General features: G+C 40.4%; 2 protein-coding genes across 2 annotated transcripts; one reads left to right on the top strand and one right to left on the bottom strand.

The window, feature by feature from the left end:
- Nucleotides 1–897: 897 nt before the first annotated feature.
- Nucleotides 898–7411, bottom strand: LOC134673580 (arylphorin subunit alpha-like). Its single transcript, XM_063531578.1, has 5 exons — nucleotides 7330–7411; nucleotides 5160–5293; nucleotides 3672–4499; nucleotides 3428–3591; nucleotides 898–1797 (listed from the first exon to the last, which is right to left on the bottom strand). The coding sequence occupies exons 1-5, from the start codon at nucleotides 7409–7411 to the stop codon at nucleotides 903–905; spliced, it is 2103 nt and encodes a 700-aa protein (XP_063387648.1). The 3' UTR covers nucleotides 898–902.
- Nucleotides 7412–8737: 1326 nt separating this feature from the next.
- On the top strand, nucleotides 8738–15002 carry LOC134673579 (arylphorin subunit alpha-like). Its single transcript, XM_063531577.1, has 5 exons — nucleotides 8738–8755; nucleotides 8907–9014; nucleotides 9675–10502; nucleotides 10583–10746; nucleotides 14097–15002. The coding sequence occupies exons 1-5, from the start codon at nucleotides 8738–8740 to the stop codon at nucleotides 14989–14991; spliced, it is 2013 nt and encodes a 670-aa protein (XP_063387647.1). The 3' UTR covers nucleotides 14992–15002.
- The last annotated feature ends 595 nt before the right edge of the window (nucleotides 15003–15597 follow it).

Raw genomic sequence — 15597 nt, 5'->3', positions numbered from 1 at the left:
CACTAAAAGATGATTGAATTAATTAATCCATCTATTTAATTAATCAAGTAAATACTTAATTATTATAATACATATTATTAATTATCAACATAGTATTTACTTAACTTTGAATATTCCTTTGGCGACGATTAACTCAGTGCTGATGCTCAAAGCAGACTGACTCAAATGAATTTGGTCGGGCCCTTTTATGCCCATCGCTAGCCAGCCACTTGCACCTGGTTAATTATGCCACTTGTCATTCCACAAATGACGTCACAATCGTGGTTTCTCATGTACCTCGTCCATTTATCGAAATATCCAACATAAAATGATTATAACATCTTTTCATTAAATTCCGTTATACATAATTACTAATCAGTAATATATATACATAATAAATCACTTAAAAGTAATGTACAAATCTTAGTAGTAGGTTAACTACTATATTATTATTAAAGTTACCACTACCCCTGTTTCTCTTATCTACCGTGGTTTCGTATCGTACCCACATAAATCACCAATTGTGTAAACTTCACGTGAAGTTGCGTTTAAGTGTTTAAATAGTGCAATATATTATCAACATTGGACTTCAAAGAGAAACAGGTCAGTTTCATACGTAATACAATTTGTACATAGGATAATAATATTCTAACAAGTGCATCTCGAAGAGTTCTCTTTTAGAAATCGTTTCTTAAAAAATCTTGATGTCCTTTTCTTAAATCTTCCTTTTTTATGACAATAAGTACAACAATTCGAAATTTCATCAATTTCATGGTGTCGTATCTATAAAGAAAACAAGCATATAATTTAACATATTTGCATATTTTAATTGACTACTTATACAATCTAATTTCTATTTATAATTTTATATATTATTCATTTCGTTTGAATAATAACGCACTGTTCGATAACTCTCTTTCCTTTTAGATCTTAGGCACTTGATTCTTATAGCTAGGGTAGTAATCCTTAACGTTGTAGAAGTTGGCGTTTTCTTCTCCCTCGTGGTAGATGAACACATCCTCGTAGTAAATGTTGGGCTGCTTGAAGTAAGTCTCGTACACGGGGCGGTCGAAAGGATAAGACATGGGCTTCATGTCAGGGAAGAGAGCCTTGAACACTTCCATCTCCTTAGGCAGAGGAGTGTAGGGGTAGACGACAACGTACAGCTGGAAGGGGAAGCCACCCTTGGTACCCTTAGGCAGCATCATTCTCTGGGGCTGGTAGAAGAACTTCTCAGACATATCAACTGGGACCTTTCCTTGTTTGAACAGCTTCAATAGTTCAACCGCGGGGACGGAGTCCTCCTTGCACAAGGCGAAGTCACGGGAATGGCGTTCGATCTTGTTCTGTCCAGGGATCAGCTTATGACGGAACCAGTCCAGCTCGACGAAGTTCATCCAGTTGTCTTCAATGTTAAGAGGATAGCCATTGCTGTCGTATTTGGGACCCAGGAAGACCTTGAACACGGCGTCGGTACCGACTTCGGACTTGACATCGACAGTGACGGTGAAGGGCTTGTGGTTGAGACGAGGTTGACGGACGGTGTAGACGGTGGGGTCATGAGCCTTGAACTCCTCGACGCTGTGGAAGATATCGTTGGTGATATCAAAGTCGTAGGGCTCAAAGAAGGTGACCAGTTTGTCGGTCTTGACGTTGTTGATCTTGACTCCTTCGAAGTGGAGCTGGCTGTAGCTGTATGGTTCGAGGTACTCTTCCCACTGTAGGAAGTAGTTCAGGATGCGAGCGTAGAACTGGTAGAACATGGGATCGCGCAGAGAGGTCTGGGGCAGCTCCAAAGCGCTCGGGAAGATGGTGTACCTGCGAATAAAAAGCTATCAAACCAAATCCAACATTTCGAAAAGTTGTTTCACAAGGTGCTTTCATAAGATTTTTATACGTATGTGTAAATAAAGGCTACAAATATAATGACCACCAAAAAAAACTTTGGTACCCTAAATAAAAAACACATGCTTACCAAAAAAAATTACTGAACACCAAAAAAATAAGCCCTAAAATTACAAAAGTACCACCGTTTTAATTACGACTGCACTTCAAATTGTATTCGAATACCAAATATATTGAATGATTACCAAAAATCATTAATGATCACCAAATCTTGAAGACCAAATTAATGCGATATGTTCACCTAAATAAACCACTATGATTACCAAAAAATGTATACATATTACTAAATAAAATAAAATGACGCCAAAATTACTAGCCCCTCCCGCTCAACCCCCTTACCCCACACCGCAAACCTACCTAACCTCACCTACTTTTCTAATAGCATACTGATATGCTACTAGAGGTTAGGTTAGGTTTGAACTGCTATCAGTTAAGTGGGCTAGGTCAGCACTGCGACCCTTACAGAAACGAAATGCACTTAGAAAAGTGGGTTAGGTTAGGTTTGAACTGCGACCCTTACAGAAAAGAAATGCTAGTAGAAAAGTGGCTTAGGTTAGGTTTGAACTGCGACCCTTACAGAAAAGAAATGCTAGTAGAAAAGTGGGTTAGGTTAGGTTTGAACTGCGACCCTTACAGAAAAGAAATGCTAGTAGAAAAGTGGGTTAGGTTAGGTTTGAACTGTGACCCTTACAGAAACGAAATGCTACTAGAAAAGTGGGTTAGGTTAGGTTTGAACTGTGATCCATACAGAAACAATGTGGTTACAATTTTGGTGGTCATTTACTATTTTTGGGTTTAAAATGATTATTTTGGAGTCATTTACTTTAATAGGATAGCAATATTTAAAAATTTGGTTATAATTTTACATTAAATTGGAGTTCTAATTTTGGTGGTCATTTACTATTTTTGGGTTTACAATGATTATTTTGGTGTCATTTTATTTAATAGGATAGCAAGATGTAAAAATTTGGTTATCAATTGACATTAAAACGGGGTTTGAAATTTGGTAATCATTTATAATTTTTGGGTTAATAATGATTAGTTTGGTGTCATTTCCTTTAATAGAATAGTAAAATGTAATAAAATTGGTAATCATTTCACATTAAAATGGTGTTATAAATTTGGTGATCATTTATGATTTTAGGGTGGTAAAGTAGATTTTTTGGTATTAAATTTTATTAAATCTGGTGATCAGTTAAATAGCAGCCGTAAATAAATAACTAGAAACAAATATGATGGACAAACATATTTCTTCTATATTGAAATTGAAATAATAAAACAGTAGAAATGACGACCGGTCAGGCCTAGTGGGTAGTGACCCTACCTATGAAGCCGATGGTCCCGGGTTCGAATCCTGGTAAGAGCATTTATTTGTATGATGATATAGATATTTGTTCCTGAATCATGGTTGTTTTCTATGTATTTATATATTATATATATCGTTGTCTGAGTACCCACAACACAAGCCTTCTTGAGCTTACCGTGAGGCTTAGTCAATTTGTGTAAAAATGTCCTATAATAATAATAAAAAATAACAACTTACTTGTCAGTGGGCTCGGGAGTGCCGGCGAGGAGGTGAAGACCGATGATCTCGTAGAAACGTTCATAGTTCTTAGGCATTTTCTCGTACAAATCAACGTTGGCGAACCAGTACTTGGCAACGAAGTTGATGGCCTTTTCGTCACGCAGATCGATCTCTTGGTTGTACTGTAAAGGAATTTAATTTTGTATATGAATAATGAGGTGTAAAAAAAGATTATTATATATTTTTTAGGAGTTATACTTACAGCCTTGAAGTTGCCTTGCTCCAAGTAGTACAAGAAAGACTTCTCGTAGGAGTCAAGGTACGAAATGTATTGGTCATTTTCGGGCTTATTGATTTGGTAGTACTCGTTCCTCGAGAAGAAGGGGTAGTAGGTGGACAACTGGCTGTAGTAACCGGTCTCGATGGGCTTGTACCACGAGAATTCAGGGATCTCTCCAAGTCCGTTGGCGAGACGGTTGAGATAGTACTTAGCGATGAGCTGTCGGTAGCAGAAATAGTACAAGTCTCCACGGAACTCGTCATAGAGTTTGATGTTCTTGCTTGACCACCAGTACGGGTAAAGTGTCTGGAAGTAGTAGTAGTACGAGTTCATGCCAATATCCTCAGTGAAGTAGGAAAGTTTGTCCTCAATGCTGCCGGTCAACCACGGACTGGTGTAGTTGGAATAGAAGACATATTTTCCGTTCTCGTGGTAGATGCCGTGGGTGGCAGCATAGGCGGGGTCAAAGTCGCCGTTCTGCATCTTAGTACGGTAGGCCTTCAGGATAGTCTTGGTATTGACGAAGTACTGAGGGAACATCTCGTACGGCGCAGGTAGAACCAGAGTATAGGTGTCGGGGCGCACGTAAATGGCCGTAAAGAGGGCGTAGAGGAACTGGCCTTCGTTGAAGTGCACGCGGGCGAAGGCGGCGGTCTTATAAAAGGCCTCGAAGTCCTTGGCGTAATAGAAAAGCTTCAAGAGAGCAAAACCCTCCTCTCTCATTTCGTCGTAGAAAACGGAGAAGGCTTTGTATTTGGGCATGAAACCGCTCTTGTAATACTCCAAGAACTCTTCAACGACTTTCTTGTCCTGAAATAAAAAGGTTGGTTCAGAGAAGTCCAATGAACTAATCATATAAACTAGGAAACACCATCTAATTATTATTATATAGAATATATTGTAAGTTGCGCCATTTAATGTGCAATTACGTAGGCGTAGGTAGGTACAGCTCTCCATTAGAGCATCATCAAAGGCGTCTAACCTATGGTATCATTATAAATCGAGAAATTAGGATTGATGACTCCGTGTCCGGTTAACCTAGAGTTTATGCTGTTAGCCACAAAGGCTGGAAACGCCGGTTTGAATAGGGAGTATTACAATGTTCTGCCACCAGAGTGCAGCACTAATTTGTTTAGTAAACCATAGAGTAACTTATACATACTAGGCCTTAAACAATTTTTTGACAAGTTTTCACTATGACATTGATGCATGAAGGAGCTGTGTTTACAGGTGGTCTACCGCGAAACGAGAAAATCAAAATTTCTTTATCTGCCTCGAATCGAATAGGCAAGAGTGATAGAGAGGCAGACACCGAACTTTCAATTGTCGTGTTTCACGGTAGGCCATGAGATTGGCCTAGTGACGCCCTCTACGCAGAGTTTTACGGAATATTCCCTGTATTAAGCCTCGGAAACTGGACAACTCATTCGATTCGCTCATCCGATCTTACCCGGGTATACCTTAACTTACGGTGTAACTGTCAATGTTGGCCTCGACATCGTATTCGTAGCCAATCTTCCAGAAGTCGGCGTCCTTTCTGTACTGTCCTATGCTCTCCAAAAGGAAGAAGATTTTTTCCTGGCGCTCGATGTATTGAGCGTCAACTAAAACAATAAAATAATATATTATTTATTAAATTACACAAATTAAATTTTCATTAGTACTCATCATTCTCTTGCCCTTTTCCCATTCACTTGGGGTCGGTGCAGCATGTCTTTCTCTTCCACACCTCTCTGTCACCCTTCATCTCATCATTTACTTCATTAGTACTACCGTTAAATAACAATAATGTCTGAAGTCAAAATTTACATAAGTACTTAAGTAGGTACATACTTAGAAGGAGTACTTTTTTAGGGTTCCGTAACCAAAGGGTAAAAACGGCACCCTATTACTAAGACTCCGCTGTCCGTCTATCTATCACAAAGCTGTGATAGCATGATCCATGATACAGTTGTACAGTTGTCTAGCAGTTGAAATTTTTACAGATGATGTATTTCTGTTGCCGCTATAACAACAAATCTCTCCCTTCCTTGCCGTATCCGGCAATGGCGACCCCATCAACAATTTATTTATTTATTTAAACTTTATTGCACAAAGTATATACAAAAATGTACAAATGGCGGACTTAATGCCAAATGGCATAACAATTCTTATCCGGATTATGAAATGCCCTTATGTGGCTCGCAAAACCAAACTTTGTCTTGAAGATGCGGTCACACGATGCGCAATGGAGTTGTCCAGTCGAGTTGCGGGTGTATGTGTAGGAGGGCTTAGGTCAACAACAAATAATAAAAACAAAATAAAACTAATATTTAAGTGAGGCTCCCTTACAACAAACGCGGTTTGTTAGCCGTTTTTAGGGTTCCGTACCCAAAGGGTAAAACGGGACCCTATTACTAAGACTTCGCTGTCCGTCCGTCCGTCCGTCCGTCCGTCTGTCACCAGGCTGTATCTCACGAACCGTGATAGCTAGACAGTTGAAATTTTCACAGATGATGTATTTCTGTTGCCGCTATAACAACAAATACTAAAAACAGAATAAAATAAAGATTTAAATGGGGCTCCCATACAACAAACGTAATTTTTGACCAAAGTTAAGCAACGTCGGGAGTGGTCAGTACTTGGATGGGTGACCGTTTTCTTTTTGTTTTTTTTTTGCATTATGGTACGGAACCCTTCGTGCGCGAGTCCGACTCGCACTTGTCCGGTTTTTTTACGTTAGGCGGTCGTCACACTGCTCCGCATCTCGCAGCGACGTCCGTTGATGCGTTTTTTAACTTTGTATGTAGAATCTTGATATTGTATAGAAAAAACACATGGTACGACACACTGGCTCCGAGTCGACGCGCGGAGGAGCGTGACGCACGACGACTCGCGCGCTCGGACGGAGACGCGGTGCGTGCCGCAGGGTATGTCACACCGAGCTCCGCAGTGCCGTACGGATTTTAGTGCAAGAAGGACGTAGGCGCAATGGATATCGACGTCGATAAGTTTATTTTTGAAATTGAAAGCCGTCCAGCAATTTGGAATATTAAATGCGACGAATATTTTGCTTAGCAAATAATCAAATGACGAGGTTGACATACGGGTGCAAAAAAAAAATTATTCATGTTGCCTTAAATCTTGGTAATCTCTAGTAAAAGACCCATTTATAGGTCTGGTATGTAAATAGGGATGTACCCATGCAATGTCTTCTGCGTTTTATGACTGGATTGTACAAAAACAAATTGAAATTATCACCGCAGCGTTCTGAATAAGTTCCGTTTCCATTTTATCGACAAATAGGAATTGTTTTCACCTCAACGTTTGAATGTGAAATGAACGCGAGACCGAAGTAACGAGGTAGCGCGGGACGTCGCGCATCGCAGCTCCGGACGGAGATGCGGAGAAAACTCGGACGTTGGTGCGTTGTCTCCGCATGCGAGTCCGCTGCTCCGCGTCTCGCAACGAGACGCGGCGGCAGTGTGACAACCGCCTTATGGTACGAAACCCTTCATGCGCGAGTACAACTCGCAATTGGCCGGTTTTTTATATACGTCAGTCACCTGAGAGCGACCAGTCTCTCTCAGCAGTAGAAAAACGACGTAGAAAACGGCTTGGAGATAATGGTAATGATATAACTTAGTTGTTACAAGCTTACCAGATTTAAGTTTCACATCGTATTTTTCGGTCTCGGCGACCGCCAGAGCCACAGAAACTGCTAAGATCAGGACAGTCTTCATCTTAACCCTGCCACCTCAAACTCTGCCAAACCAATTCCAGCCACCTACTGGCTTATATACTCGATCTGAATTCTTATCGCATAACAGCATGCACTTTGCAATTCTCATAATATGTTTACGATTTCGTTTATCTGCGGCCTTTGACATTGATTATGTTTTAAATTTGGTCTTAATGAGCTGACCTCACGGTGATAGTGAAATTCGTGGCCACGGATGCTGTTTATGTACTTGAATATTCTTTGATTACAAATGAAATCTCGCCTAATGATTACTGCCGACGGACTTACATATTTAAAACCTGGTTCACATCGCTTCTTTGTCGAGAATTTAAACAGCCATATGTACTGTAAAACGTTGTACGATACACGTGCGGATACTATGTATGAGTGGTGATAAAGTAATCACCACTCGTTGCGAATTTCCTACTTTCCACACTTGTATCATAAATAACTATTAAATGTTAATATATTTTTCACAACACCAACTCGGAAAGGCTTACTTTGCACTTCAAAAACTGATAGCAAAGTTGCATTTTATTCACATTGAGGCAAAGTAATTAAATGCAAATTTTGAGTGGTTTTCTTATGTTTTCTGGTAGAATTGACTTTTAAATTTATTTTTTTACAGCCTGGTGACAGACGGACGGACGGACGGACGGACGGACAGCGAAGTCTTAGTAATAGGGTCCCGTTTTACCCTTTGGGTACGGAACCCTAAAAACGGCTAACAAACCGCGTTTGTTGTAAGGGAGCCTCACTTAAATATTAGTTTTATTTTGTTTTTATTATTTGTTGTTGACCTAAGCCCTCCTACACATACACCCGCAACTCGACTGGACAACTCCATTGCGCATCGTGTGACCGCATCTTCAAGACAAAGTTTGGTTTTGCGAGCCACATAAGGGCATTTCATAATCCGGATAAGAATTGTTATGCCATTTGGCATTAAGTCCGCCATTTGTACATTTTTGTATATACTTTGTGCAATAAAGTTTAAATAAATAAATAAATTGTTGATGGGGTCGCCATTGCCGGATACGGCAAGGAAGGGAGAGATTTGTTGTTATAGCGGCAACAGAAATACATCATCTGTAAAAATTTCAACTGCTAGACAACTGTACAACTGTATCATGGATCATGCTATCACAGCTTTGTGATAGATAGACGGACAGCGGAGTCTTAGTAATAGGGTGCCGTTTTTACCCTTTGGTTACGGAACCCTAAAAAAGTACTCCTTCTAAGTATGTACCTACTTAAGTACTTATGTAAATTTTGACTTCAGACATTATTGTTATTTAACGGTAGTACTAATGAAGTAAATGATGAGATGAAGGGTGACAGAGAGGTGTGGAAGAGAAAGACATGCTGCACCGACCCCAAGTGAATGGGAAAAGGGCAAGAGAATGATGAGTACTAATGAAAATTTAATTTGTGTAATTTAATAAATAATATATTATTTTATTGTTTTAGTTGACGCTCAATACATCGAGCGCTAGGAAAAAATCTTCTTCCTTTTGGAGAGCATAGGACAGTACAGAAAGGACGCCGACTTCTGGAAGATTGGCTACGAATACGATGTCGAGGCCAACATTGACAGTTACACCGTAAGTTAAGGTATACCCGGGTAAGATCGGATGAGCGAATCGAATGAGTTGTCCAGTTTGCGAGGCTTAATACAGGGAATATTCCGTAAAACTCTGCGTAGAGGGCGTCACTAGGCCAATCTCATGGCCTACCGTGAAACACGACAATTGAAAGTTCGGTGTCTGCCTCTCTATCACTCTTGCCTATTCGATTCGAGGCAGATAAAGAAATTTTGATTTTCTCGTTTCGCGGTAGACCACCTGTAAACACAGCTCCTTCATGCATCAATGTCATAGTGAAAACTTGTCAAAAAATTGTTTAAGGCCTAGTATGTATAAGTTACTCTATGGTTTACTACACAAATTAGTGCTGCACTCTGGTGGCAGAACATTGTAATACTCCCTATTCAAACCGGCGTTTCCAGCCTTTGTGGCTAACAGCATAAACTCTAGGTTAACCGGACACGGAGTCATCAATCCTAATTTCTCGATTTATAATGCTACCATAGGTTAGACGCCTTTGATGATGCTCTAATGGAGAGCTGTACCTACCTACGCCTACGTAATTGCACATTAAATGGCGCAACTTACAATATATTCTATATAATAATAATTAGATGGTGTTTCCTAGTTTATATGATTAGTTCATTGGACTTCGCTGAACCAACCTTTTTATTTCAGGACAAGAAAGTCGTTGAAGAGTTCTTGGAGTATTACACGAGCGGTTTCATGCCCAAATACAAAGTCTTCTCCGTTTTCTACGACGAAATGAGAGAAGAGGGTTTGGCTCTCTTGAAGCTTTTCTATTACGCCAAGGACTTCGAGGCCTTTTATAAGACCGCCGCCTTCGCCCGCGTGCACTTCAACGAAGGCCAGTTCCTCTACGCCTTCTATACGGCCATTTACGTGCGCCCCGACACCTACACTCTGGTTCTACCTGCGCCGTACGAGATGTTCCCTCGGTACTTCGTCAACACCAAGACTATCCTGAAGGTCTACCGTACTAAGATGCAGAACGGTGACATCGACCCCGCTTATGCTGCCAACCATGGCATCTACCACGAGAATGGAAAATATGTCTTCTATTCTAACTACACCAGCCCCTGGTTGACTGGCAGCAAAGAGGACAAACTTTCCTACTTCACTGAGGATATTGGCATGAACTCGTACTACTACTACTTCCAGACACTTTACCCGTACTGGTGGTCAAGCAAGAACATCAAACTCTATGACGAGTTCCGTGGAGACTTGTACTATTTCTGCTACCGACAGCTCATCGCTAAGTACTATCTCAACCGTCTCACCAACGGACTTGGAGAGATCCCTGAATTCTCGTGGTACAAGCCCATCGAGACCGGTTACTACAGTCAGTTGTCCACCTACTACCCCTTCTTCTGGAGGAACGAGTACTACCAAATCAATAAGCCCAAAAATGACCAATACATTTCGTACCTTGACTCCTACGAGAAGTCTTTCTTGTACTACTTGGAGCAAGGCAACTTCAAGGCTGTAAGTATAACTCCTAAAAAATATATAATAATCTTTTTTTACACCTCATTATTCATATACAAAATTAAATTCCTTTACAGTACAACCAAGAGATCGATCTGCGTGACGAAAAGGCCATCAACTTCGTTGCCAAGTACTGGTTCGCCAACGTCGACTTGTACGAGAAAATGCCTAAGAACTATGAACGTTTCTACGAGATCATCGGTCTTCACCTCCTCGCCGGCACTCCCGAGCCCACTGACAAGTAAGTTGTTTTTTTTTTTATTATTATTATAGGACATTTTTACACAAATTGACTAAGCCCCACGGTAAGCTCAAGAAGGCTTGTGTTGTGGGTACTCAGACAACGATATATATAATATATAAATACATAGAAAACAACCATGACTCAGGAACAAATATCTATATCATCATACAAATAAATGCTCTTACCAGGATTCGAACCCGGGACCATCGGCTTCATAGGCAGGGTCACTACCCACTAGGCCAGACCGGTCGTCATTTCTACTGTTTTATTATTTCAATTTTAATATAGAAGAAATATGTTTTCACCACACCAGCTCGGAAAGGCTTACTTTGCACTTCAAAAACTGATAGCAAAGTTGCATTTTATTCACATGTGAGGCAAAGTAATCAAATGCAAATTTTGAGTTGTTTTCTTATGTTTGCTGGTAGAATTGACTTTTAAATGATGATTTTGGATAATAAATATTTAATAACATTAATTTGGATTTGATTTGTTTTGATTTTGTTTGATATTTTACATCTAATATTTGCTTCGGGTTGGTGTGGTGAAAAATTTTGTGTTTCACTCGGGGGCAAATTTTGTTTAACCCTCGTGCTTTGAAACCCTCGCAAACTCGCTACGCTCGTGGTTCAATTTTGGAATCTTTCGCTTGCTCGGATATCAATATTAGCACGAGCGGTTAAACAACAACTTTGCCCCCTTGTAAAACAAATAACTAATTGTCCATCATATTTGTTTCTAGTTATTTATTTACACATCGCCGTGTGCCTGCTACACTGCCACATCTCAAAAAACCGTTTTTTCGAGAAATCGCGTCTCAAAGTTTTGAGAGTATAGTTCAGGGTGTTTAATAGGATCTTACTCCTTTAGTTTTAGGTCTATGAATTTAAAATTTAGCTTTTTTTACTCGGAATGATATAACCTTCCTTATGACCACGCCACTTTTTAAAAGAAATGTATATTTTTTAAGACACAAGGCTCGAAAGACAGGTATTTAGAGTTGTGGCCGTATTGCAGAAACGTTTTTTAAAGATTTTGATATGCGGCCAAATTTAAACACAAAATTATTGGATAAAGATTACCATGCAAATATAAATAAAAACACCAAAATAGTTAAAATCCCTTTATTTTTACCCGACTACGGCAACGCAAAAGGAGGGTTATGATTTTGACCGGTATGTATGTGGGTATGTATGTATGTATGTATGTTCATTTGTTCCCTCATAACTTCTAAAGTACACATTATAATTTGACAAACGATATGTCATTCGAATTATCTTAATCGTCCGCTGGTTATAGGCTATATGAAGTCACAAAAAAATGAACAAGGCGTCCTCTAGAGGTCATAAAGTCACGAACGAAAAAAATAAAAATAAGTAATGATTACGTGATGTATAATATTATTTGAAAGAGCTCAGTTAGCACATTTCAAATATATAAATATTGTTAGCTTTTGCGACCGGCTTTGCTTGCATGCACCCGATGAAACATTAATTTATCGGGTAGGTAATTCGAACTACGAATCTACAAGCGCTCTGGATTCTATCCGCGTATTACCCGACTACGGCGATACAAGAAGGTATTTGCAAAATAAATTTGTTTGGCCGCTATAAACATAGTGTTTTTTTTAATGACCTGCAATATTTTATAACGTGAATAGGTATAAGTCCAGATCAGCCAAAATGTATGAAACAGCCGTACAAGAGACGTAGGAAGCTCGCTGTACGCGTTCCAAAGCCGGGCGCCTTCGGCGCCCTCATACTAGAGGAGTCGGGCGTAGCCTGACGTACGTGGCGCGCTGCAAGCAGTCCAAAGCCAGGCGACTTCGACTTTCTCATACTAAAAGTGTCGACATACGTGACACGCTGGACGCTTACCAAATCCGGGCAAATGCATGAAACAGCCGTACAAAAGACGTGCGGGCACGCTGTACGTGTTCCAAAGCCGGGCGCCTTCGGCGCCCTCATACTCAACGCGTCGGGTGTAGCCCGTCGTCGTACGAGGCGCACTGTATGCGTTCAAAGCCGGGCGCCTTGGGCGCTCTTATACTAAAAGAGTCGGGCGTAGCCCGGCGTACGAAGCTCGCTGTACGCGTTCCAAAGCCGGGCGCCGAAGGCGCCCTCATACTAAAAGAGTCGGGCGTAGCCCGACGTACGAAGCTCGCTCTACGCGTTCCAAAGCCGGGCGCCTTTGGCGCCCTTATACTAAAAGAGTCAGGCGTAGCCCGACGTACAAGACACGCTCTACGCGTTCCAAAGCCGGGCGCCTTCGGCGCCCTCATAGTAATAGAGTCGGGCGTAGCCCGACGTAGGAGGCGCACTGTACACGTTCCAAAGCTGGGCGCCGAAAGCGCCTCCATGCCAAAGGATAGCGCAGCCCGATATATGTGGCGCTCTGCGTGTATTTCTGTACTGGGGATGCCCTCGAAAAAGTAATATAAAGTGACTTCGAATAAGTAGTTAGTAACGAAGTCATGACCCCAAAATTAATTAAATAAAAAATAAGTTCAAAAACTAAAACCCGACTACTGCAAATCGCGCTCTAAAAGTATGAAACAAGATAGAATTCTTATCTGAAGTTATCAAACAGGAAATATTATAAATGTTATAATTTTTTTAATAAAAAAATACAACGTAATTATGTATAATTTACTACATTATTTATATTTTTACAGAGATTCAGAGGATAGCTTGTGGTCGTATGCCACTTTACCTTAAAGTTTATAATCGTGGCATACGACCATGCACGGCGATCCTTTGAATATCTCTGTAAATATATCAAAAATGTAATACATTTTATTACGTTGTATTTTTTTATTAAAAAAATTATAACATTTATAATATTTCCTGTTTGATAACTTCAGATAAGAATTCTATCTTGTTTCATACTTTTTAGAGCGCGATTTTCAGTAGTCGGGTTTTAGTTTTTGAACTTATATCAACTTTGATAGGAACAAGATCACTGTACGCGATAATAATAATATGTGTAACTCAGCTAATTATTATTTTCTAGGACGCAACTCAAAAGCTTCATTTAAAACGTGTGCTTTATAGCCACAACTCAAAAGTGGCTGTATTGCAGGGAATTGTCTGACAATTTATGGTCAAATGCATAAGGCCACTTGTGAGAAAAAGGCTCTTAAAGACCTTTTTTGCTATGGCTCTCGAAATAAGGTCGTAAATTGAACAATTTTGAATACGAATCTGCAATAATCCAGAAAATCAAAAATTTTGAATTGTGGCAGTATAGCAGGCACACGGCGACATAGGTATAAAAATCTTATGAAAGCACCTTGTGAAACAAGTTTTCGAAATGTTGGATTTGGTTTGATAGCTTTTTATTCGTAGGTACACCATCTTGCCGAGCGCTTTGGAGCTGCCCCAGACCTCTCTGCGCGATCCCATGTTCTACCAGTTCTACGCTCGCATCCTGAACTACTTCCTACAGTGGGAAGAGTACCTCGAACCATGCAGCTACAGCCAGCTCCACTTCGAAGGAGTCAAGATCAACAACGTCAAGACCGACAAACTGGTCACCTTCTTTGAGCCCTACGACTTTGATATCACCAACGACATCTTCCACAGCGTCGAGGAGTTCAAGACTCATGACCCCACCGTCTACACCGTCCGTCAACCTCGTCTCAACCACAAGCCCTTCACCGTCACTGTCGATGTCAAGTCCGAAGTCGCTACCGACGCCGTGTTCAAGATCTTCCTGGGTCCCAAATACGACAGCAATGGCTATCCTCTTAACATTGAAGAAAACTGGATGAACTTCGTCGAGCTGGACTGGTTCGTTCACAAGCTGATCCCTGGACAGAACAAGATCGAGCGCCATTCCCGTGACTTCGCCTTGTGCAAGGAGGACTCCGTCCCCGCGGTTGAACTATTGAAGCTGTTCAAGCAAGGAAAGGTCCCAGTCGATATGTCTGAGAAGTTCTTTTACCAGCCCCAGAGAATGATGCTGCCTAAGGGTACCAAGGGTGGCTTCCCCTTCCAGCTGTACGTTGTCGTCTACCCCTACACTCCTCTGCCTAAGGAGATGGAAGAGTTAAAGGCTCTCTTCCCTGACATGAAGCCCATGTTGTATCCGTTCGACCGCCCCGTGTACGAGACTTACTTCAAGCAGCCCAACATTTACTACGAGGATGTGTTCATCTACCACGAGGGAGAAGAGAACGCCAACTTCTACAACGTTAAGGATTACTACCCTTACTACAAGAACCAAGTGCCTAAGAACTAAAAGGAAAGAGAGTTATCGAACAGTGCGTTATTATTCAAACGAAATGAATGATATATAAAATTATAAATAGAAATTAGATTGTATAAGTAGTCAATTAAAATATGCAAATATGTTAAATTATATGCTTGTTTTCTTTATAGATACGACACCATGAAATTGAAGAAATTTCGAAGTGTTGTACTTATTGTCATAAAAAAAGGAAAATTTAAGAAAAGGACATCAAGATTTTTTAAGAAACGATTTCTAAACGTGAACTCTTCGAGATACACTCATCTAAATCTATGTTGTTTTTCTTAAATTCTCACTGTATTTCAGAGAACATTTCGACTTTCGACAATTTTTCCCAAAAAAATTTTTTTTTTATTTATTAGAATCTAGAGGCCTCTATCTCCCGCCATGCCAAATCTCAGCGCGCTCGGACCAACTTGAAAAAATTAAAAAAATAGTCGGCCATTTTGATTTTTTTTTAATGCAGTTTGTTTTGTCTCGGGGCCCTCTATAACATTTGGTCGAGCACTCCCCACCTATCACGCACCGTTTAAAAGTTGCCATACAAAATAAAAGTGGCCAGTTTTACCACAATTGTAGCATTTTTTCCAAAAAAAA

This window comes from Cydia fagiglandana, chromosome 18 (genome assembly GCF_963556715.1).
Source record: "Cydia fagiglandana chromosome 18, ilCydFagi1.1, whole genome shotgun sequence".
Classification (NCBI taxonomy): Eukaryota; Metazoa; Arthropoda; class Insecta; order Lepidoptera; family Tortricidae; genus Cydia; species Cydia fagiglandana.
Note: the sequence above shows the minus strand (reverse complement) of the source record. Positions and strands in the feature narration are given on the sequence as shown.

Bases quoted from the DNA above. Each gene is read 5' to 3' on its own strand.
- LOC134673580 (XM_063531578.1), bottom strand. From the start codon at position 7,411: ATGAAGACTGTCCTGATCTTAGCAGTTTCTGTGGCTCTGGCGGTCGCC. The intron at 4,500-5,159 runs GTAAGTTAAGGT...TTTTTATTTCAG, and splicing joins CCAACATTGACAGTTACACC to GACAAGAAAGTCGTTGAAGA. The intron at 3,592-3,671 runs GTAAGTATAACT...ATTCCTTTACAG, and splicing joins AGCAAGGCAACTTCAAGGCT to TACAACCAAGAGATCGATCT.
- LOC134673579 (XM_063531577.1), top strand. The intron at 9,015-9,674 runs GTAAGTTAAGGT...TTTTTATTTCAG, and splicing joins CCAACATTGACAGTTACACC to GACAAGAAAGTCGTTGAAGA. The intron at 10,503-10,582 runs GTAAGTATAACT...ATTCCTTTACAG, and splicing joins AGCAAGGCAACTTCAAGGCT to TACAACCAAGAGATCGATCT.